Source organism: Corapipo altera, unplaced genomic scaffold (assembly GCF_003945725.1).
Source record: "Corapipo altera isolate COAL_440 unplaced genomic scaffold, ASM394572v1 RXGC01000115.1, whole genome shotgun sequence".
NCBI classification, from domain to species: Eukaryota; Metazoa; Chordata; class Aves; order Passeriformes; family Pipridae; genus Corapipo; species Corapipo altera.
Genome location: NW_020884986.1, coordinates 1,301,960 through 1,325,479, shown reverse-complemented (window position 1 = coordinate 1,325,479; position 23,520 = coordinate 1,301,960). Strand labels below are relative to the sequence as shown.

The 23,520-nt window shown below is 41.1% G+C and overlaps 1 protein-coding gene across 4 annotated transcripts in view; it reads right to left on the bottom strand.

The window, feature by feature from the left end:
• Positions 1 to 23,277, bottom strand: part of CRYBG3 (crystallin beta-gamma domain containing 3) — an 85,772-nt gene extending 62,495 nt beyond the window's left edge. For 2 of the 4 annotated variants that reach the window (XR_003531412.1, XR_003531413.1), the window contains exons 1-2: positions 23,130 to 23,277; positions 6,884 to 6,962 (exon numbers count right to left, since the gene is read on the bottom strand). Coding sequence is in view for 2 of the 4 variants with exons in the window: in XM_027666153.1 (XP_027521954.1) it covers positions 6,884 to 6,962; positions 23,130 to 23,230 (180 nt within the window). In the remaining 2 variants the exon portion in view is untranslated. The remainder of the gene's footprint in view (positions 1 to 6,883; positions 6,963 to 23,129) is intronic. The other 2 variants (XM_027666153.1, XM_027666152.1) reach the window with 2 other exon arrangements.
• Between the last annotated feature and the right edge of the window lie 243 nt (positions 23,278 to 23,520).

Below are 23,520 nucleotides of genomic sequence, written 5' to 3'. Positions count from 1 at the left end.
GAAATAAGCTTTTGTTTTTTCAAATACTGTGAGGAAAATGACTCAACCAACTATTCCAGAGGCTATACATCTGGAAACCTAACAAAACAGTACTAGATTAGTGAGACAGAGATTATGAACAAGGCTTGTCTGAGGAAACCAGCATAGCACTAAGAAAAATTCAGGTAAAAGTACTACCAGACAATGAAATACATGCATGACCAGCAGAAACCCCCTAAAAGTCCAGTGTTGCTGGTGTTCATGAGACAAATGGATTTAAAAAACACGTAGTCTAAGTGAGGTTTTCCTACTTAACCAAGTAATTAAAAGCAGTGATGGAAATAACACAAGGGAGGGCCATCATTGTAAAAAACTGATTAGTCTTAACTAACTTTTAACTAAACAGAAAAATCAAAAACCACCACAGATTAACAAAGACAGGCTTGGGGGGAGTTTAAGGTGAGCTCAGTATCTCTACAAATAACCAATTAATCTCTGAATATTTTGGCTTCTTAATGCTCTGTTTTCGTTCCACATCCTTTTTCTCTGCTTGTTTTGACATGAAAAAAAATCAGGTCATGACAACCCCGGAAGACAAGAGTAACTAGAAAACTAATGAAATCATGGCATCTTCATAATCAGGACTAAAAGTTAAACAACAGGAAGGGACTTTTAGTTAAACTGTATCAGGTTTGCATTTTAAAAAATAAACCTATTTAAAGTCAATGACTATTTAACATTTGGAAAGACAACTGCCTCTGTTGGAAGTTCAGCACCGGGACTTTAAAAATTTGTTTATCCATTTAAATTCTTGAAAAACCAAGGAGTCATTAATGTATATTTAATTTGTCCGATGAAGAAAGAAAAGATAAAACAAACATTCTCTGAAACTCTAGTGTTCTCCTAAAATCTGGGAGGTATCCAGAGTCACCTTTCATAACAAAAGAACAACAGACAAGGTGCAAGGGTGAACACTTCAAAGGAGACAGTACAGACAGACATGGAGGTACAATTTGAAACAAAGTTTCTGCTAGGTCACCTTTACAGGGAATTGTAAACTTGGTGAAAGTCTCTAGAATGACAAAATCAACTTAATAATTAAAAAAATTCTCTTCACACCATTTGCAGAGTTAATTCAAAAATTCTCCCTTCTGAATTTTCTCCTGGAATTATCGTAAAGCTCTGATTAAAGATTAAAAATTGGTACTCACTTCTCAGTATGCAGCCATCACTTATTACTACAAGGTCTAGTATGGAGCCAAAGAGAACAGAATTTAATTGTCTGTCTTATTACTGTTCTTTTCTCTAAAGTCTTTCAGTACTACACGTCCATTGTCTTTCAGTGAAAATATTTTCACACACATGAAATAATTTTTATTCTCTTTTACTTGACAACTCCTCCAAGTTTGAAAAAAAATTTTCAAATAAAGGTGAAATTCACCTTTTTGATGCAGAAGGTGTGCAAAAGCAGACAACACACTGGGAATGGGATGACAGAGTGGGATTTCCACCTGTACTTATATTCTATTGGCAGGCTGTAGCATCTGGCATCACACTTCTGCTTCTCATCTGTCTCCTCGCTGGGTTTCTGAGCCAAAAAAACAAGGTTTAAAAGCCCTGTTTGGTTTTTTTCTTCACCCATCCTGAAACAAAGTTCCCTGCTCAAGATCCCTCCTCTGAAGAACCAAAGTAGTAGAGAGGGAAGCAACGTTTCAGGATCATCCTTTCTAAAAATCTTCAGGATGACAATGGAATTCACCAGGACCTTAGAGAGGATGATCCTGAAATACGTTCCACAACACATACAGCTCTTAACACCATCAACTGAACAATGTGTCCTGGGAAACCAGAAGGTGCCAGGCACTGACCTATAAAATTCCATTTCAACAAAATTCTACATCGTTGCTGAAGAGAAAAAGACCCATCTTCAGGTTCCACAGGAGAAATCTTGTTTATACAAATTCCAAACCCATTTCTGTTTAGTCTTTCATTCATTGCTATAGGCAGCAACTGCAACAGTTTTTAAAAGTGACTCAGGTTTTTCAAAAATTCATGGTTGGCAGTAGGAATCCATCACCCTTGACTCCAAAAGACAAAGAGTCCCTCTCTCTGATTTCTAATTACTAGGTCTAAGACAGGTATTCAGCAGGAATTCACACACAGGCTGAGCAGACATTACTTAGATAACATACATAGGAAATGAAGTCAATGTAAAATAAAACCATGACAATATAAAAAAACCCCATGCTATATAGAAAAGCACATCATTAACTAAGACACTCGGTTTAATTTTGATTAAAGCAAAAATAAAACTTAAAATTATGGTCAGAAAGAGGGACATTCAGTAAGAACAGCTACCTATATTCAGCAAGTTAAAGGGATTTTTAAAAAAACTTCTGTGAATGCACACACTGGATGAAAAATTATGTTGCAGAGAACTACAGCACAAATTAGGCTGAAAGGAATGTGGCTGGGGAGGTCATGCAGTCTGTGCTCCTGCTCAAAGCAGCTCCAGTTAGAGCAGGGCTTCATCCAGCTCTGCTTTGTGTAGTTCCAAGAATAAAGATTTTGCAACTTACTTGGGCAACCTGTTCTGATATCAAAACAAACAAACAAACAAACCAACCAAAAAGCAAACAAAGCAAGAAAGAAAAAAAATTCTCACAGGTGACTGGAATTTCCCATGTTCCGACTTGCACCCATTGCCTCTTGTCCTATTTGCTGCAACTCCAAAAAGATCCTGGCTCTATCTTATCACATAATTGCAGTCCTTGCCATCAAAATTTAATACTATGTCTACTGTTTAAATACAGCCATTTATGTTACCTTGAACTGAAATTCATGTGAGAAAGCAGAGCTACACAATAATCTCTTCTCCGTGTTCACAGTACACAGCAGTACTTGGCAGGGGACAATTTAATTTGTAGCACAGAAGCTCTAGATGGCATGTTAAGAGAAAGACTTCTTAATTATAAGCTTTATGAAATTGGGAGAACAGTTGTCTGGTGAGGCTGCAGAGATCTTAAGAGATCTCCATCCCTGGAGGTCTTTGAGAACAAGTCAGACAAACTTCTATCAGGTATGACAGAGATACAGAGATCTCACCTTGGGCCAGAGGAGCAGACTAGATAATCTTTGCTGTACTTTCTGCCCCTGAGTTTTCTATGAAGATTGAGACTGTCTATGGTTAATTCAGGTGACAAGCACCCAGGCTTGAGCCTGTGGGCCAAATTATAGAATATTTAATGCTACTGAAATACCGCAAAGATACATTTGGTACATCATATTTAATGCAACTGAAATACTAAATGATACATTTGGTACATCATATTTGTACTTCCTTTTTTCAAACTTTTGGGTTTGCCCGACAGAGCTCACATAGTGGTTCCCGTGCTTAGATGCTTAGAAATTCCTTCCTAATCAGTTATGGGAGAATGTGCTATATTTAGTAGAAACAGGAAACAGGTCAGACTTGTGAAACAAGCACATCCAAGAAGAGTTTTGGGGGATTTCTTCAGAACTGTATCATCTTGACATTCTCCAGCACGTGGCTCACTACAGTATCTGTGCTAGTTTATTTAACAGCTGCTCCACACAATCCAAGTAATACTTACATCCCAGCTGCAAATCTCTCCTTTAAGGGCATTACCAAAAGCATGTGAAAGCAAAAGCACACTTTTGCAGGAAGCACTGTTGCAATGTTGCCTTTGAAAACAAAGTCCCTGTAGCACTAAAAGTGAGGTTAATGATACACTAATATGTACTGGATGCTATGTAAGGCAGATACTTAGTACACTAAACATGAAGTTCAAGAACAGTTTACATCCACACAGCCATCTGTTCAACAATCACATCGCTCAAATGAAGCCGTTACTCAGAAAGGACACTGTTTATTTACCGCTCTTATTCAAAGAAACAGAAGCAAAACAAAATCTGTAAATAAATAGTGGGAGGGGGTGCAATGAATTAACAGACTTGGCAAATATATTTCAGTAATATTTTCTTGAAAGTGATCAAGTGATGACTGCTAAAGTCCCCTTGGCACAGAGAAATTAGAATTCGCGCTTTAAAAAAGTATTAAAATATCTTTTCCTCCCTCTATGAGGTAAATATTTAATTGTAGAGAAAAAATAACAGGGGTAAAGTACAGAACTGGTGTCTAAAGTGCTCAGAAGAGTCAAAGAGCTACCTGCCATAGCTCAGCACATTTCCCAGCTCCACTCACCCAGTCAGTTATAGTTCAGATGTTCAACCTTTGCTCCTAAATCAGAGACTCACAGTTCCCCCACTGTTTTGCCCCTGGCTTCCAGCTGAGACCAATGAATATACAAAATCACTGCATATATACAAAGTCCATCAGAAATATGATGGCTCATTAACCTGGTGACAGTTAACAAAGGCACAACATGGTTTCACTTTTAGTCACCATCCACCTGAAAGGACTGGGCAGAAGCACAGCTCAGAAACACGGGCACGTGTGGAAACCTGCCCAAAGCCCATCCAGGCAGGCATATGGATTTAGACATTCTTCACAAAGTACACTTCCCATAATTCCCACTATTTTTCTTTTAGCCCATAGTAACCTTGATGATTCAATAAAATAAAAATGGAATGTCTTTTCATACCGTAGATTTTCCCTTTCATAGAATCACAGAGTCATTTAGGTTGGAAATGACCTCTAAGATCATCTCAGCACTGCCAAGACCACAAATAAGACAGTCTCAGTTCTCTCCAACTGCATTCTTGTGATCTTTGCAGAAGACAGCTTATTTTGGCCAATGTCAGGCAACAGACCATGTGGTGTTACCAAAATGCAAGTGTGTGTTGGAGAGAGAAGCGTGAGGAAAAACCAGAAAAATATTTTCTTTTAAAAATGCGGGGTGGAGGGATAGAAAATAAATACTTTCTCCACCTTCTCTAAGTTTTTACTATCTAGATGTAATTTCAGTGCACACAAATTATAGTTCAAAAAGTACTCATTACTATGCAATGGAGCTATTGAAGTGCATCACAAGGTTTTTGATCGGCTCAAGAAAGAGGGAACTAAGTTAGACAGGAAGCTCAGTACAGCTCAATAGTCAGCACATTCTAGTAATATGAAAACCACACCTTTTTCCTAAAGCTTATACAAACACCAGGTATTATTTCAAAGAGAATGTAACATTTTAGACTTTAAAACATGGGTCAAAGACAATATAATTAAATAAAAAGTTATGGCAAGACAAAAAGAAGAGATCAGATACTTGGAACAAAACTTTAGAGCACTAATATTGGCATCAACTTTTAGTACAATATTACAAAAGCAGAAGCTCTGAGTACAAAACTTTACTGCAAGGAATTTCGATTCAGCAGGAAAAATTCTGAATTTGGAACTTTTTAAATTAAAAAAAAAAAAGAGATTTAGTTTCTGGCAAGAAAGAAACATGCTTAGGTAACTTAAACCTGCTATGCCCGCTTTGCTCCTCCCATGCTTATTCCTGAAGCCCTAGCCCTGTTCATACTTCCTTTTAAGCAATTCCTGGTGTAGAAGTCCTGTGCATGCATGCTAAATGTTTCCCTTTCCTCAGTCCAAACCTTCCTCAAAAGGAAAATCTGTTTTAGAAGTTTTCACTGATCTAGCACAGAAAAATGGGATTTTTTTTCTGAAATGCCAAAATTTTTCTTCTATTATAGTAGAATCTCCTCTTGTTTATCATAATCCTATCACTTCAAGGCACAAACCCAATAATCTGTGATTTATGGGAATTCAGTGGCACTTCCAGAAGCTCTGAACTGACAGAGCTGGTTTGAATCCACAGGGCTTCTGAACAAACATCCCCACATTGTTTTTCGCCTTGATGTAGGCAAACCACAGCCAACATGAAATCATTCTTGAGCTAATGACCCTGTTGGGGTCTTTGTAGAGGCAACTGCAATGTCTCTTCACCTTTAGTGAAGCCCAAACAAAGAGTCCCTAGACACTGAGGATGCAGGAACGCAGGGATGTAGGAACACAGAGACTGCAGGCCACTTCCTTCTCCCGGCACCATCAGTGCTCAATAAATGCAACACAGGATACAAATCTTAGATCCAGTGTGGTAAGAATCCTACTGCAGCCCTAAATAAATCTGGCCCCTTCTGGAGAAGCAGCCACCATATTATCTCGGTTAAACTAAAACAACTTAGAAAAGGAACCAAAAAAATTAAGCAAAACTGCTTAATAATTCACTCAAATGGCTCTGTGTGGGGCAGGACGTGACAGCAGCGAAGGCAGCTGTTATCACCAGCACCTGTCCTGCACATCATTACCCATGGTATTTGACTAAACCTAAACACAACTTCATAGCTGTGTCAGGTGACACAGGAGGAAGCCCTGATCACAGTGGAGCATGTCCTTTTTCTGCAGTACAATGCTTACAGGACAAGACAAGCATGATTAACACGGGTAACCGGCGAGGAACAGACGATGTGCATACGAATTCCAGCAGGAAGACCTTACAGTGCTTTAGCTGGCAACCAGCAGACCTTCAGGCAAGTAAGGACTTGCTGGTTAGATATTCATAAATTATATAGAAATGGTGCTTTAGAGGAATGCCTGAAAGCATAGTTTGATAAAAACCACCAGCTTTCTTCTTTGCTGGCTAACTGCATATGGAATTAGCACCGAAGTCCCAGCTCTTTCATCAAGTAAATACGTGAATTTTATTTTAAAAACCTGAAGCACAAGCAGTTTTTCTGTCTTCTGCAGGTATATTAGAACCCTGGCATAATGCACCCTAACCTAGAAGATGGAAATATGGAATATGGAAAGTCAGGTGCCAACTCACAGTGCAGGAATACATCCAACATCAGAACTCTAACAAGTAGTCAAAAGCAGAGGTGGTAGGTTTTACCTCAAATAAATATGAGTCAATAAAAATCATACCTTCAAAAGTGCAGGCAGAGTTGTGCTTTCCTTTTGGTTGCTCTTTAAATTTATGGCTTCACTCCCTTTGTTTTCAGAACTGAAAAACAAAAATATTTTGCAACACTGAGTACTTGCATTATTCATGTCCAACCAAGAGCCAACACAGTATCGTTCAATTTAAACACTAAAGAGTGTTAAAGGGACAGACAGAAGTATTTTCCAAACTGTAGAACATACTCTGCTCATCTTGTGACTGAAAAAAACCCCTGCACATATTGTAATTCAAAAAGCCATGTCCCAAAAATCTGAAGATAGAACCAAAATGCCCATTTCACCTCACACAGAGGTTTTCAAACTCAGGCATTCAGAAATGGCACACAGCATTTTGACTCTTCCACTTGAAAAGGGAAAAAAATTTATTTTCTATTTTGTTTGTATTTTTGTTTGTTATTTTGTATTATTTTCTGTGGGAAAAATGATAGCGTACAGCAGGATTCATTGCCACAGGACTATCTGGCACACCTGGCAGCTGGAAGGTGCACCCCATTCTGAGGACTGTGAGCAAGTGGAATGTACTCATGGCAGATGGAGTCATCACAAATCACAGCCACCACATTTAACTGAACATGCCTAATGTGGCTTTGGCAGCAAATGCAGAAGAAATGTTAAAAAGGGGACAAGAGGCATGTTGTTATTACCAAGGAAACATCCACTGTTCCATTTTAAAAGTCAGAAATCCAAAGTCACATATGTCCTTATTGCCAATTCATCTTGGTCAACATTTTCCTCAGAGCCCATCTGAGGGAATCATCTCCTGCATCAACCCCAATTCTTAAAACAATCCTTAAACACAACCCAGCAGAGAACATTTGAATCAAAACCTTCAAGCTATATGCAATTTAGAAGCAAAAATTAATCAAGGAAAACATTAGATTATGTCAACGACACACATCAGTTCCTGCATTGTCACAACTTGAAGAAAATTAACTTTGTACCAACCTATCATGTGAGAGAGTATTCCAATTAATACGTAATCACTTCAAAAACATTTCTTCATCAATCTCAGGAATTTATCAATTGCTAATGACAAATGCACAAGCCCTTACTTCTGAAAGATGCTTAAATAAAAACAAAACCCAACTATTTGCATTTTGGTGAAATTCTGCCAGGATCTGGAGAAAGAATTTAGAAGCACGGGTACTCCTACTGCTACTGAGTGTAAACCACAGGTAAGTGGATCTCAGTAAGACTTCCTAAAGAAAGGTTTTCTTCCTGTTGTGGATCAGGCATCTGCATTCAACATACATTGATACACACACAAAATACAAAAGCCAGTATGACTAAATATTAGTTTCCTTCTCAGCTGCTCAGAAACAGGATTCCCTGAATAAAAATAAGAATAGAACTCTCATGCAATTAGGTTTTTCAAGATATTTCACGTCTTTTCAGATAAATCTAAAGAAAAGCTTCTTCCTCCCTTTCATAGATCCTCTTCAAGTTGAAAACCATGTACTTTCACACCACCTTAGGTAATCTTTCATAATGCATTCATAAACACAAAGATGCTTTTTTCAGGGAGACCATCAGACAGAAAGTCTTGGCTGTTCTTTGCTTCCCCTTGAAGACAGAGCAGATGAATTACTATTCTAACCTATTAATTTCTTCTCCTGTTAACGTGTTTCAGGAAGGAGATGTCACAATCACTCTGGGCAATCTGGCACACTAATAATAAAAGCGTTTCTCTGTACATAACCTATATTCTCCCTCCTAGTTTTTGTTTTGTTGGCTTGAAAAAATAAAAATTAAAAAATCAACTACCTCTCTCCCACTCACTCAAAAAAAAACCAACCACAAAATCAAAAAAAAACAAGCCACCCTTCTCAGATCTGCATAGCTTTTCCTGATGCTGAGGCACTTGACATGAACAGGAATTCCCTGTATTTAAGAGCAGAAAAATGACGTAGATCTCCTCCAGACATTCTTCTTGACTTCATGATATCACTCTCTATGAAACTGGGCTGCAGACCACAAATGAGACCCTTGTTCTTGTTAAGTATTACCAGCACAGATTACTAGTGTCCCATTCTTTCATCACTTTGTTTTGCTCATATTCTTCCCCATACATCAGGGTTTTTTCCCAAAAACTTTTTTTTTGTTTTCCTACTTCTTCTTTATATTTTAAATACATGTCTGTATTACTTTCTTCTCGCTAGCCAGGCTTGGACAGATTGCTATGAAATTCCATAGCATACATACCAAAACTGGAAGAATGCAATTCAGCAGATAAGCATCTTAAAACCAACAAGTAGGGGAAAAAAAAAAAAAAAGAAGTATCAAAACTTTATTTTCCAACATAAAATAACCCTAAACCTGGAAGCAATTCCCCACACCCTTTCATGGCTTATATTCTAGTGTTTCCACATTCCTTAACCTTTTGCTTTAGGGTGTACTTCCTCAACATGCTGACTTTGTCAGCGGAACCAGCTTTAGAAATTTCCACTCCTTCCTCCTCAACCTCAGTTATCTCTTTGCAACCTTAACTCAGCTGAGAAGGGCTCTCAGTAGGGTCACGCTTTTGGATAAAATCAAGGGAGGAGTAGAAGCTTCCATCAGGAAAAATCCAGCCTGTGATCCAGTTTACAGTGCAACACAAATGAAGGGGCAATGAATGACACTCCAGAGGCAGGAACAAGCAAGCAGGGAGCACTGCAGCTCACTCCACCTCTGAGGAGACTTTTTGTGAACCTCTTCTACCCTTAGCCAGGGCCCAGCTTCAAATGGATCTCTGACAGAAACCAAATGACTCATGCTGGATGAATGAAGTTTACAGCACAAAAGCTTGCTTTGCTGGACACAGGCCTCTTGGATTGTTTAGGATAAAACTGTTGTGGTTTTTTTTCCCCCCAAAGAGTCAAGATTACCTTCTACAGCCTCAACACCACAGACACAGGAGCTGGTGACACACTCAGTCCTTGAGACTGGGGAACAGCCTGGCTGGCTGCTGTTCATTTGGCTCACATGATGCAACTTATCACATTCCACGCAAACAATTTTTATGGCTTTCCCCCTTCTCATCGTTGCGTCAATCACTAATCACAAGTTTTGGAACACTGCACAGTATTTTCCCCACAAATTCTCTGCAGAGAAAAATAAAACAGTAAAGTTCGTAGGCCCACACACAAACCTACACTCCCTATTCAAAAAAACCTATTCAACAAACACAAAACATGTGAGACTAATGTAATTATGCCACACATATTCACATATTTGTACATGTTGCAATGCAAACCCACATTGTCCACCAGTGATCACACACTGGTGGAATCTGCTGTCCTGAGAGATATGGATCACACAAGGAGTAAGGTTAGGCCCCTGAACTTAAGGAAAGCTACCTTCCAGCTCTTCAGTGAGACAGTCAATAGGATCCCCTGGGGACTGCCCTCCGGGACGAGGGAGCGGATCAGAGTTGGCACGTCTTTAAGGAAGTCTTCCCTAGAGCACAAGAGCCAGCAATCCCCAGGAGCAAGGAATCAGAGCAAGAATCAGAGCTGGAAGGTTGAGTAAGGACCTGCTAGTCAGACTGAAGGGAAAGAAGGAAATGCACAGGCAGTGGAAACAACGACAGGTCACCTGGGAAGAGTAAAGAGATGAAGTCCAGTTGTGGTGAGGTGAGGAAGGCAAAGGCGAAGCTGGAACTGAACCTGGCAAGGGACACAAAGAACAACAAGAAGGGCTTCTACAGGTATGTCAACCAGAAAAGGGAGGTCAAAGGTATATCCCCCTGATAAACAATGCTGAAAAACAATGAATGAGGAGAACTTTTTTCTTCAATCTTCAATGGCAACCTCTCTTCCCACACCTCTCAAGTCAAGGGACAGCAGGATGTGAACTCAGGGAGCAAAATCTCTCCCACTGTAAATAAAGATCAGGTTCATGGCCACCTGAGGAACCTGAATGTACATAAGTCTACGGGACTCAATCAGATGCAACTCAGAGTCCTGAGGGAATTGGCTGATGGAGCTGCCAAGGCACACACTATTTGAAGAGTCAGGTGAAGTCCCAAGCGACTGGAAAAAGGGAAACACTGCACCCAGCTTTAAAAAGGGTAGAAAGGAGGGCCCTGGGAACTACCGACCTGTCAGCCTCACCTCTGGGCCTGGGAAGATGGAGCAGATCCTCCTAGAAACTGTGCTAAGGTACATGGGAGGACAGGGAGATGATTCAGCCAGCAGAGCTTCACTGAGGGCAAATCCTGCCTGGCCAACCCAGTGGCCTTCTGTGATGGAGTGACTGCACCAGTGGACAAGGGAAAGGCTACAGATGTCATTTACCTGGGCTTCTGCAAAGCCTTTGACATGGTCCACTACAACATCCTTCCCCCCAAATCAGGGAAAGATGGATTCAATAGGTGGGCTGTTAGATGGATGAGAAAGTGGCTGGACAGACACATCCAGAGGGCCGTGGTCAACAGCTCAGAGTCCCCACGGACATCAGTGACGAGTGGTGTCCCTGAGGGGTCCACACCAGTGTTATTTAATCTCTTCATTAATGATACAGATGAAGGGATCAAGTGCACTCTCAGTAAATTTGCAGATGACACCAAGCTGAGCGGTGCTGTTGCCACACCTGCAGGACAGGATGATATCCAGAGGGACCTGGAGAAGCTGGAGAAGTGGGCCCATGGGAACCTCACGGGGTTTAACAAGACCAAGTGCAAGGTGCTCCACCTGGGTTGGGGCAACTCCCCAGTATCAACACAGGCTGGGGAATGAAGGCATTGAGCCCCATCCCTGGAAGCATCCAAGGTTGGATGGGGCTCTGAGCAACCTGGTCTAGTGAAAGGTGTCCCTGCCCATGGCAGGGGGGTTGGAATAGATGATCTTTAAGGTCCATTCCAACTCAAGCCTATGATACAATTCTATATTCAGAGACGAGTGAACACAGCTATTAAGATATGACATGCACACTTAAAAGTAATTCTTGGGAAATATGTAAGACATTTTGTATTTATGCTAAAAATTATCCATTCTTTATTTTTTTTATAAACCCGTGCTACCCTATCAATACTAGCTAGATGTTATATTTCCAGATACTGTATTCTAAGGGGCTGGTTTTTGTTTGGTTGGTTTTTTTTCTACAAAACAATCTCTGCAACTAAATATTGTTACAAACACTGAACTGGTAGTTATATGATATCCCACCACCAAATTCTTATGCTTTTGCTAAGACCTGAAAACAACAGACTGGTAATACACACAGGTTCACTGTGAACTAGGAATTCCACCCCCCATTTGGACTACATCTGTATTTTTAAAGTTTGCCTCCACAGAGTTTCATCCTTGCTTTAAGCTTTTCCAGCCTTTTTTAAATGCTTTACCAAGAATGCTATCTCCAGTTCAGCACATCTAACTTTAGGTTTGTGCTTAAACCTGGCTTTGCCCGATCAGCCAGACACCTCTCAGAGGGCATTTCACACTGGCCAGATTAGGAAGATGAATGAGCCTTCAACTCTGTGCTTCATAAGCTACTGCTGTTACATTATATACTCAGCAACAGGTATCCATTAGCCCAAGTTTTGAATCTATTTTGTACTTGCTTTTAAGATGTGAAAGGGAAAAGCATAACCCCAAGAAGACAGAAAACACCTCTGCCACACCAACTTGCTTCCATGGACTTCTTAATTATACAGGCAGTCATTTACAAATTGTCACCACCAGTTGCTTACATATTTAGACAGATAGTACTCTCATTTTATAGATTAAATAACACTCAGAGTAAAGAAACTGTCACAATTGAGACTAGAAACCAAGCCTCTCAACTCTCAGATAAGTAATCTACTGCCCTTCTGTTGCTATTTCTGCCAGACATTCCCTTTTCCCTTACGTATTAGTGCATCCAATATGGATGGGTTAATCTTAAGTGAAGGTTTAGAGGAAGGTTAGAGGGATTTCTTCTCCTCAGCTGTCTGGCTGCTCTTTCTACTGCCTTGCCTGCATGCCTACCCTGATTAGCATCACTCTTATTCTCTAAATAATCAAGATTAAACTTAAGTTACAAAAGATATGTTCTGAACAAACCTTTCTTTGTGTCATTTTTTAATTGCTTTTTGTTTCTCTGCAGCTGAAAATCTGTTTTGACCTTTCTGTAATACTTGGACAGGTGGTGTCTGAATCAGAAGCAGGTTTGTGGGCCAAGTTTTTAATCATTACACTTTGGAAGGGGAGGTTAGAGATTCTTACGGGGGAGACTAGTTCACATTCTGCATTGTTGCTCACACTCAAAGAGGTTACCTGAGGGATTACAGTCAGGAAAAAAAAGTTTAATAGGCCAAATTTAAGTACACAGTCTGCAAGATCTTTTCCAACTGGCTCTAAAAACAGACCAAGACAATTACAAACAATCACATCTTCAAAAGGCCCTCACAGCACCTCCGTATGGTGCAAGAAGTCTGTTTCCTCCATCCTTGTCCTTCATAACAATCCCTCAGAACTTGCAAATTAAAAGCCCATCCCCTTCTTCCTTTATTAATCCACCCCACCCACATTATGCACGCAGCAGATTGTCAATGTGTTGTGGTAGATAAAAAAAATAACCTACAGGAAACACACAAGTGTAATAAAGCACAAACACACAAGTTTTTATTAGACTGACCAGACGCAGGGTTCTCCAAACTGAGTTAACTGCTGTGACATTTTAGGTTCCTTTTAGGAGGAGAAGGTACAGGCTGCCCGTTGCCGTTTGAGAAGGGGGAAATTAATGGGCACTCCCTTAAGGAAACAGGGTCAGCTGGCTAAAGCTCAGCTTGGCAGCACTATGGGACAGCACTTTTGGCTGTTGATCCACCCTCCTTCTCCCACAGCTTTGCAGTAAAGCCTCTTCCAATGCAGCAGCTCCAGCATTTACTTCTCCCACAGTCCAGCTGTGAGCAGACAGGAGAGTGCTCCAGCATTTTGCCACTTCTCTTTCCCTCTCTTCAGGGGCAGATGACTCCCTGAGTTGTCAAACCCTCTTTGTCACCACACGTGGATGGCTGCCATTATTTGCTTTTAACTGTTCTTCTCTTCAGATTAACTCAGAAACCTTTTAATGTGGTGACTTGCAGTGCTAAGGGGGTAAGCAATGCCTAACCTGAGAGATGCTTCAGGGTGGCTTTGGTGACATAATGCTAACAAACTAAGCCTGACCTATACATACAGCTGCCTATCCAGGTTTCATGACCTCACTTGTGACATCTTCTTCCCAATATTTTTAAACAGTTTTCCTGAAGATTTTTTTTTGATTGTTGATAAAATTCACTCTTTGCTGGAGTCTTCACTGTCCTTTTTAGGTTTGCTTTCTAGCTATTTTCTTTATTTCAGCATTTTGGGGTGTAATGCCAATTCCTAACCCCCGCCTTTTCTCTCTTTTGGAACAAACCTAACACCCCTCTCTGGAAAGAACCTTGTTTGGTTTTGATGTCATGACTTCTTTTCAATTTTACTTAGTGCCAACAGTTACACGTTCACTGCTGACCTTCCAGAAGGATATTTCAATGGAGAAACAGAGATTGCTAAACAGGATCTCATTACCTAGTACTTTAAAATCCATCTGTGCAAGAGTCTCCCTGAAGAATGTAAATGAGTGGAAAACCACAAGTCTAATAATACTGTCAAAGACCCCCACGAAGGACAAGAACCCCATGAAGTTTCAGCAGATTACAGGGATTCTCAAACACATCCACAGGCCAGAAATAGTTATTAAATTTTGATTATATAACTGCAAAGAGCCATAGGTTGGTTAGTATTGGTTTCTTCTCTGTCCCAGCTTCTAAGTGGTAATTAAAAAGATGATTGCTAAAAATTCAGACCTTTAAATAATATTTTATATCCCAGTTACCCTACTTGCCAACCCTTATAATTCCTGAAGCTGGCCTCCAGCATCATCTGGATGATGAAATTTCACCAAGGGAGACCTGTGTTAAGCCTTTAATACATGACAAAAATATATGAGCTTTGGTTAAAAAACAATAGACAATGGAAAATCTACCACATTTCTAAATAAGACTTTTCCACGCAAACTACTACTAAATTCACTATTTCTTACGCTTACTATTTTGATTTGTCAAGCCTCCTCTCTCAGTTATAGGATCAATTTACATCTCTGTGGGACAGCTCATAAAGGTCTCAGGTTTGAATAACCTCTTAAAGTCACAGGTCTACTACAGAATACAGCACCTAACTCTGATTTTGCTTCCAGTTATATTCCTTAAAGCAGTCACTCCTCAAACTCTAACCTTGTCATTTCAAAACTTGCTCTTAAATGAACTAAATGCTACCGAGCTACTTCATTTTATTCTGTGAGGGAGGTTTTTCAGACTTCAAATTGCTCTGAGCACTTTTTAGTTTGCCAGCATCTTTTTCATGATAAATCAAGGACGCCAAAACTGGACTCAGTACTCTAGTAACCAAAGTCCATCCATGGAATAAAGGTATTTTTTTATTTATACACCTGACAATTGCATTTTCTCTCTGAGCCACCACTTTTTGGCAGTTCATGTTCAATTGGCTGCCAACCATGGCAACTTTGTTTGTGATTTCCACACACTTTACTCTAGTCACCTGCAAACTTCATATGCTACAGCTTTGTCCACTTTTAAATTACCTGTGAAGATACTGAATTGATTCAAAAATACATCCTTTTTATTTTCTTCAAACAGATCGAGTAGAAAATTATTTATTATATCCAGTCTTTTTATATTCCTCTGTATGTTGAGTGTTAATTTTAATTGGAGCAACAGCACCAAGTCTAAGTGTCTATGGATGATATTTCAGCAGCTTGTGAAGTGAAGCTGTAATCTCATAAACAAAACCATGCTCAACAATTCCCAGCTTTCAGTGATGTTAGGATCAATGCCATGTTTATTAACTTCTCAGGTCACCCAGGAGCATTGGAAAGTCAACTGTTCTATCCTTCCTCTTTAATCTAAGTAAAGGCAAGAGATTTTTAAGGGAAACACCTTACTCTAGACACTGATGTCACACCTGTGAAGCCAGGAGAACTACCAGAACTTAAATACAAAGATAAGTCAATTTTTTAAGAGTCAAACTTCTGGCATGTATATTGAGCAACGGGAGTGAGGGGACAGGAACCATTTTTTAAATTAATTGAAAGGAAAATGTTACTGTGAAGCTCAGTGGCAACAAGACGTGAGGAAACCAATGGCTTCAAAAAACCTGCCTTGTGCATCAAGTGACAGTTAAAATACATTGGTATTTAACAGAAAATAAAACTGCCAGCATTTTAACACAAAAAAATGAACTCAATTAAAACCTCTTTCCTCCATTCCTCTTCCCCCAAAATCAGAATATTGCCCTTTTTGAAAAGCTTCAAAATGAAAAATTTCAGCAAGATTCCCAAGGCCAACAGTGTTCCTGGGAAACCAAACAGCAGCAGTGACAAAGTCTGCCTCTAGTCTCTGGCAAGGCTGTTGGGGCTTGTCTTCAAGAGAGAGGGAGTGTTTGCACAGAAATTTGAATGTGAAGTTTCTGGCTCCTGTTTCTGTCCCTAAGCTTAGGCCACACACACACACAGGAGAGGAGAAGTGAACACATTAAGACAAATGGAAATTACAAAACCAGTTAGTTTTTAATAACAGGCTTTTCATAGCAGTTTGAAATTAGAGGATCAAAAGAAAGCAAAGGTGCTATTTCTTTGAAAACAAATAAGAAGGGAAGTAGAGGAAAAGAAACAGAAAGCAGAGAAAGGTAAAGGAGGAAAAAATGGAACCAGGAGGAAGCGAAGGCAGGAACTTAGGCAAAAGAAGTATTACAATCACTGATTAATTTAAGTGTTGAAATAGCACAAAACGTATTATATTCAATTAAACCACCCTACTTTGAAACTGGTTTGATTACAGACAGCATTGAGCAATTTAGATTGTTTTAACTGAAACCATTTTTCCTCTCAGACCTGTTTATCCCACTTATTTACATACTGTTCTTTGCTTGTGCAGCAAAGCTGGGTCAGCTTCATGTTCTGCATTAGCAGTGCTGTGTCACATACTTTCTGTGAGCTATACAAAGTGTGTTACTATTAAATGAAGACTAAAGTAAGCAACTAAAAATATCATGGAAAACGAAGATGCTATAAAATCACACAAGCCACATTTTACTACGAAAATTTACATTAAAAATTGCAAGAACCAAACCACGTCTTTACACTGAACATGTGCCTTTAAGTTTAAAGGCTAGAACTAAGTGAAATTAAGTATGATGGGCCACAATCGCCCTTGCTAAATAACTTAATCCGTTTTGCATGTGAGGGAACTGAATAGCCCTACAAAGGCCAGAGAAAAGAAATATAAATGTTCCTGAGCAGAGCTTACTCCAGTATTGGGCAGCACGATTATACCAGATTACATCAAGGTTTTTCTTCTGGCATCTGTCAACCATAGTAACCAACATTAATGTAGAATCTGCTCCCTATTTGCCAGTCTGATTGGTTAGATAAAGTTTCCAGCATTCCTATGAAAGAAATATGTTACTAGTCACTAACACATAAGCTTGGTGTAGTATTAGGAACAGATTCACATATTATTTATTAAGGTTAAAATATAAGAGGTTAAAATAATAGAGAATAGAACTGTTTTCAAATGGCACGTTTGCAAGGTTGGGGATCAACGGTGGTACTTAGAAAATGGCATGAAAATAGGAGATATTAAAAAAAAAATTAATCCAGGAAAGCTTTAAAGCAGCAGCAACTGCTGTCCTGATAAACAGAGCATAAGAGAATTTCAAAAAGATGTCATTAAGAAAAAACAAGCAAGAGAGACTGGTGTCACCAGTAAAATGCAGCAAGCTCTTCCAGTCAGGCTGGAGTAGAAAACTCTTGGTAGAGGCACACAGGCTTACTACCTCAACACAAGAAAATACTCCTCAGAACTCCCATCTTTTACTCACAAAATATACATCAGGAAGCATCCTATAGACACTTTCCAGTCATTACCAAAGCTCCCTCTTTTGTTTTGAGAGCATGTGTTTTCCATTCAACCAAAATAAATTTTATGGCTAAATTTGCAGCCTGTAACTGATGATTAAAAGCAAAGTATGTTGTCACAGCAATTCTTTCTGCCTCTCCTCTTCGTGAGCTCACAAGAAATACTTCTTCCTACGCTTTTTTCCCAACACAAGACTGTCCACAGGTGAAGTGTAGATCCACACAGCGTTCACACACTTAGGCCCAAAGACCTCCAAACTGCTTACGCAGACACACTGCCTTCAATAAAATATTTTGGTAACTTAAGAAACAGTGGAACATTTAGAAAACCAAGGCTCTATTTCAAAACAAGGCAAGTCACGAAATCGCATTAATGCAACACAAATAGAGGCTACATTGAGACTCTATTTCAGGTCTCAAAACTGACATGGGAAAGTGAAGTGACTAAGGAAACAAACATTCCTGACCTTATGCCTTCAAAAGTGATACCGTAAAGTCATTTAGAAAAGATAAAAATTGTATTAGAAATTAAAATTAATATACCAGAAGAATCAAGGTACTACCATCCCCTGAAAAGCCCAAGCAACACAGTTCCGTGCTACTGTCTACAAGGATAATGGTATACACTAACTGAATCACATGAAATCCAAAAGCCCCTCAGAAATTGAAAGCAGTAATTGGGTTTCCATCCTTTTAAGAAGTTACAATAATTAGAAATACAATCCCCACAGCAATATGTTTCTGATTCTTAATCTTTTTCCACCTGTGAGCCTTTTGTTAAATAGAGGAGACGACTGAGGACTTTTCACCTTTGCAAAACTATTCCTTAAAACCACAGACTTGTAGCTGTTTTGGAAATATTTCTGCATTAACTCTGGCACTTACACCAATAACTGGAAAGGAAACAGCGCTGTTAACATTTAAAATAGTGGAAAAAATGTTGCTTTGTTTCTTCCAAGGAGCCCTTCTATTATAATTAAAACACGAGTAACTCAAGTAACATTTCCTTCAGGAAATGTCTCTCACACACAGGGCCAGCTGCTGGCCTTGCTCCTCCTGGTCTCAGTCCCACGAGACATCCAGGTATGTGCTTCATTCTAATCAAGCAAATAGTCCCACTATAGTGCACAGAACTATTTATCTGTTTAATTAAAGGCAACTACTTTGGTACCCTGCTGAATCAGGGCTTTTCATAATATTTTGAATTACCCTGCAATGAAAGTCATAATAGGAAAAATATAAGATGCAAAAAAGAAAAAAAAAAGAAACAAACAATAATCCCCAAATTTATAAATGTGCAGAAAATTTTCATAATGCTTACTTAGACAAGTGTAATTTGGATTCTTCTATATGGTTGGAGTATTCCCCTTGCTGGTTCCACAAACCATCATCCCTCATGTACACTCATATAATAAATTAAATTTTAACAACAACACAAAGAATCCTGCTCTGGTTTTTGAAAGAAAAAGGTTCTTTATTAGAAAGCAGAGGCTGATTTTTCCAGCAGACAATGGATTTCTTCAAAGATGCTAATGGTATCTGAATCAAAACCAGCCAGGAGGTAGTAATTTCAGAAGAACTAAGTTTGAAATTTATTATTCCCTTTTCAGTCAATTTCCAGCAGTCCCCCAAATGCAGTTTTTACAACTACAAAAATACATGTTCTTTGTAAACAAGAACAATGACTGGCAGTCCCAAAGGAAGAAAAAGGCTCTCTAATCTCTCCTCAGGCAGAATAAACAAAGTTCTTCATCTCTGAAAGCTCTTAGTTAGAAACTAATGGATGAATGGAACAACCACCTCAGCCTGAAAAAACCCTCTAATAAACGGACTCCCAAAGCCCCTCTCAAACCAGATAAAAGATCGCTCTTCCCTGTTTGATGTCCCTGGAACACTTCAGCCATGCAGAAGAAATATCCTGATAAACCCAAGGCCAACTTGCACTGGTGACCAACCAACAGCACTTGGAGGGAAAAAGATAAATCTGAAATGAACTTGCTAAACACCATATGGGATAACTTATAAAATACATCCATAGTTTAAAGGACATTTTGATGGTAGCTCAGTGAAAAGTGTTACACCTCAATAGCAGCTTCTAATGTGACTTGAAAGGTCACATTTATTCGCAAAAGAAAAATTGCTCATCCACAGAATCTCTCAAAGAATTTGCAGTGGATTGACTTACACTGTAAGAGCTGTGTCTTCATCCAGATGGACTAAAGATACAAGTATTAAAAAAATAAAAATAAAAGAAAAATCAGACTCCCCACTAGAACAGTGAAAATGCAACTGGATTTTTTCACCCTGGGGATTTAGACTGCTCCAGGACAAACACTGTGGTAACTAATACCAATTGTGTATCATTGGAAATAGCAAATAGTCGAGTAGAGCATAATGACCACCTTTGATGGAAGGTAATGATAAAGAACTGGGATAAAGGCACTGGAGTTGTTGCTCAAAGCAGCCCCAGCTCTGAAGAACACACTTATGCAGGCAAGCACTCAGTGGGAGATACCTTACATTTGGCTGCCTTTTATGTAAAAACCCAAGTAAGCTCTTAAGGCATGTGCTGTGCTTTTTGCTGCCACAAAACTTGCAACTAATCTGCACAGCTTATTTTTTCCAAAAGCAAGCAAGCCTCCAGCAAGTCTCATGTTCATCAGAGCTACAAATCGCTGTAAGGGCAAGTTATTAACATAAGCTCTTCGTCAAATGGGGTTCTTAGAAGAGTCTAAGACACTGATTAATAAACTGTGTCATTCCCCCCATCCCCTTCCTCCTACTTTAAACCACGACCACTGCAGGTTTGGGGTTTGGCTTTTGGTTTTTTTTACAGCTAAATCTGAACATGGTGTCTGTAGCAAGAGAGGGCAAGAACTCCAAACCCCACCGAGCTGAGCTGAACAGCTGGGGGAAGGAAAGCTGGGAGCTTCCATCCACCCACTGTTGCCTTATTTGCAGGAGCAGATGGAAAACCACTTTTGGACATACATAGGCTCACTTCTGCATGCTTTTAAAACACAGGAAACCATCATGTTCTGCACAGGCATCAAGTGCGATGCGTGTCTCCAGAGGGTCAGTGCTGGCACACCGTGGCCCTGTGTATCACACTGCTCCCTCTCCTGCCCACTTTACTCGGGTGTTTCGCTTTTCCGAAACCCACCGGCAGGTAAAATGCCTCCGCACAAAAGTTTCTTCCCATATACTTCAGATCTGGTCCGGTTCCAACGTATATCCTCCCGATAATTGGAACGGGAAACCACCCCGGTGTATACATTTCTCACAGCACCTCACAAAGGCTGCATTCCCCAACTCGCCCACGCGCTCCACACCTTAACAATAAACATGCAAAGCAGCCTCGGTTCCCCCTCCCCACACACATGCTTTGTTCAGCGATCCATTTTTCTACACCACCAAGCTCACTAAATAAACATGAGGAGCCAACCTGCGGCACTCATCCCAGCGCCGGGTAATGTATACAATTACGCTAATCTGCGAAGAAGGCTGCCAGTGGAAACCAAATACGGGAACGCCAGCATTCCTGACTAACGTGCCACGCTGCAACCCGGCACGACAAGAAAAAAAAGCTCCTTAACATACCAAATGGGACTTCTCGGATCGGGAGGGTTTGTGCTCGCTTCTGCTGCAGGAAGGAATCGCGGCTACCACCCTCCAGCTAAACGTCGTGAGGAGTTCAAGAGCGAGGCCAAGAGGCCAGAGCCTTTTTGTATCTCTGTGGACCATCCCAACTTCCTAATAAAGAAAAGGCTCTTGGCCGCAGGAAATGAAACTGTGATTGAGATAAAGATTAGGCTCCAGCCCAAAGTTAAGTGGAGCAGGTCTACCGTGAGTGCTACCTACAGATAGGCTATTTAGTGGCCAAACCACTGAAGGAGCATCACTCTCCTCCTTACCGGGGTGACCGCTAGGCTTTTTTGTTAATCCCAACCACAGCTGCAGGGAGCTGGCAAGGAGTCATCCGATGAAACATCTCCTAGTGCCTCTTCAGGTCCCCAGCCAGATCCAAACCTTCTCCTTCTCCTATATCTTAACCACTTCTGTCAGACATAAGAGCCACTGTAAAGATGCCCTTGATTCAGCAGACTTGCTCTGGCTTTCTTTTTTTTTGGGATGAAATAAAAAGCAGTGCTTCATGTGGATCCTTGGTGGTGCAGTAGCATACCAAATGCTCACAGTAAAGCAAAATCCCCCAAGTTAAAAATCCTCATGGTGGACTTATGAGACTGATAGAGATGGTCAGTGTAAGACATCAATAGGGTCTGCTATTTTCCATGATTGGTGAGACTGTGCAATGCAAGATCCTGAAAGAATCACTGAAAGAACCACTGTGATAGCCACTATCTATCTGATTAAACTGTATTTGCTGGTCTGACAGTTTGAACACAAACCTATGTAGTATCAAGTATGACTCAACGATTAAAACCATGTTAAAAGCAAAAAGTAAATACTACACCCGAGGAAATAAGGCCTAGCCAGCTAGCACCTTTTTGCCACAAAAATATCCTTATTAACTAGGGCAAATAATAAGGCTGCCTGAGAAACTGAAGGGAACTAACTATCTGTGCTTCTTTCCTTCCTACACACAAAAATCAGCCACCAGAAAAAAAAAAAAAGAAAAAAAAAAGGAAGAGGAACAAATACACAAGAAGTTTCCAACCCTTTTCATCCTGTAAAGTCTCCCTGCACTAAAAAAATTATTAATAACAACGTCTCCATAAACCACAAGTTTTGCATCGAGACTTAAACACATCAGTAATATTTATGTTGTACTAACGCCTGATTTACACCAGTCCAAAAGAAAACTTTCAAGCGTAAAAACTGAAAAGGAAAAATCAAACAAACAAACAAACTCAGACCCCCTCACAGACCTCTGCGCCCTGCAGGAAGGGGCAGTTCCAAGGAAGGGGCTGCAACCCGAGGGACACCGAAGGAGAAGCCCCGGGATGGGCTGTTCCCAGCAAACGCGTGTTCCAGGCGGGACTCCGCCGGTGCTCAACCCGCCTCCCAGGGAAAGCCCTGAGCTCCCAGCCCGCAGGAGCCCTGCCCGGCACCGCAGCACTGCCACAGGACACCAAACCGCCAGCACCGAGCCCGCCAGCCCCGGCGATGGCAGCTGTCAGCCCAACTCCCTCCCGTGCCGCCGCTCCACCAGGAGCCGACCCCGGCCCCCAGCCCCGGCCCCGCCGCGGGGAACACCCGCTGCTCCCGCTCCTCGCCCGCCCCCGGCGGGGCAGGTGGGTCGGGGCAGAGGCGGCAGCGGCCGCGTTACCTGCTCGCCGCCGCCTCGCCGGGTGGGCTCCGGGAGAAGAAGCGGGAGAAAGTGCTGTGCCAGGAGGGGCCGGCCCGCCGCCGGCTGCCCCCGCCGGACATCGCCGGGACGGGACAGGACAGGACGGGCACGGGACGGGAGGCGCCACCAACAGCCGCCCGACACCGAGTCCCGGCGGCTGCAGGAGGCGGCGGCCAACACCTCCCTCCCTCCTTCCCTCCGCCCCCGGGGAGGAGCCGCCGCCCGCCGCGGGCGGGAAGGGGAGCAGAGCGCTCGGGGAGGCGGAGCGGGGAAGGTTGGAGCGGCGGGAGGTGTTAGAGCCCCATCCGTGTCCCTCCTGTGGGCAGCCGGGCAGGGACCCGCTCCCTGCGCTGCCGAGCGAGAGGGGAGC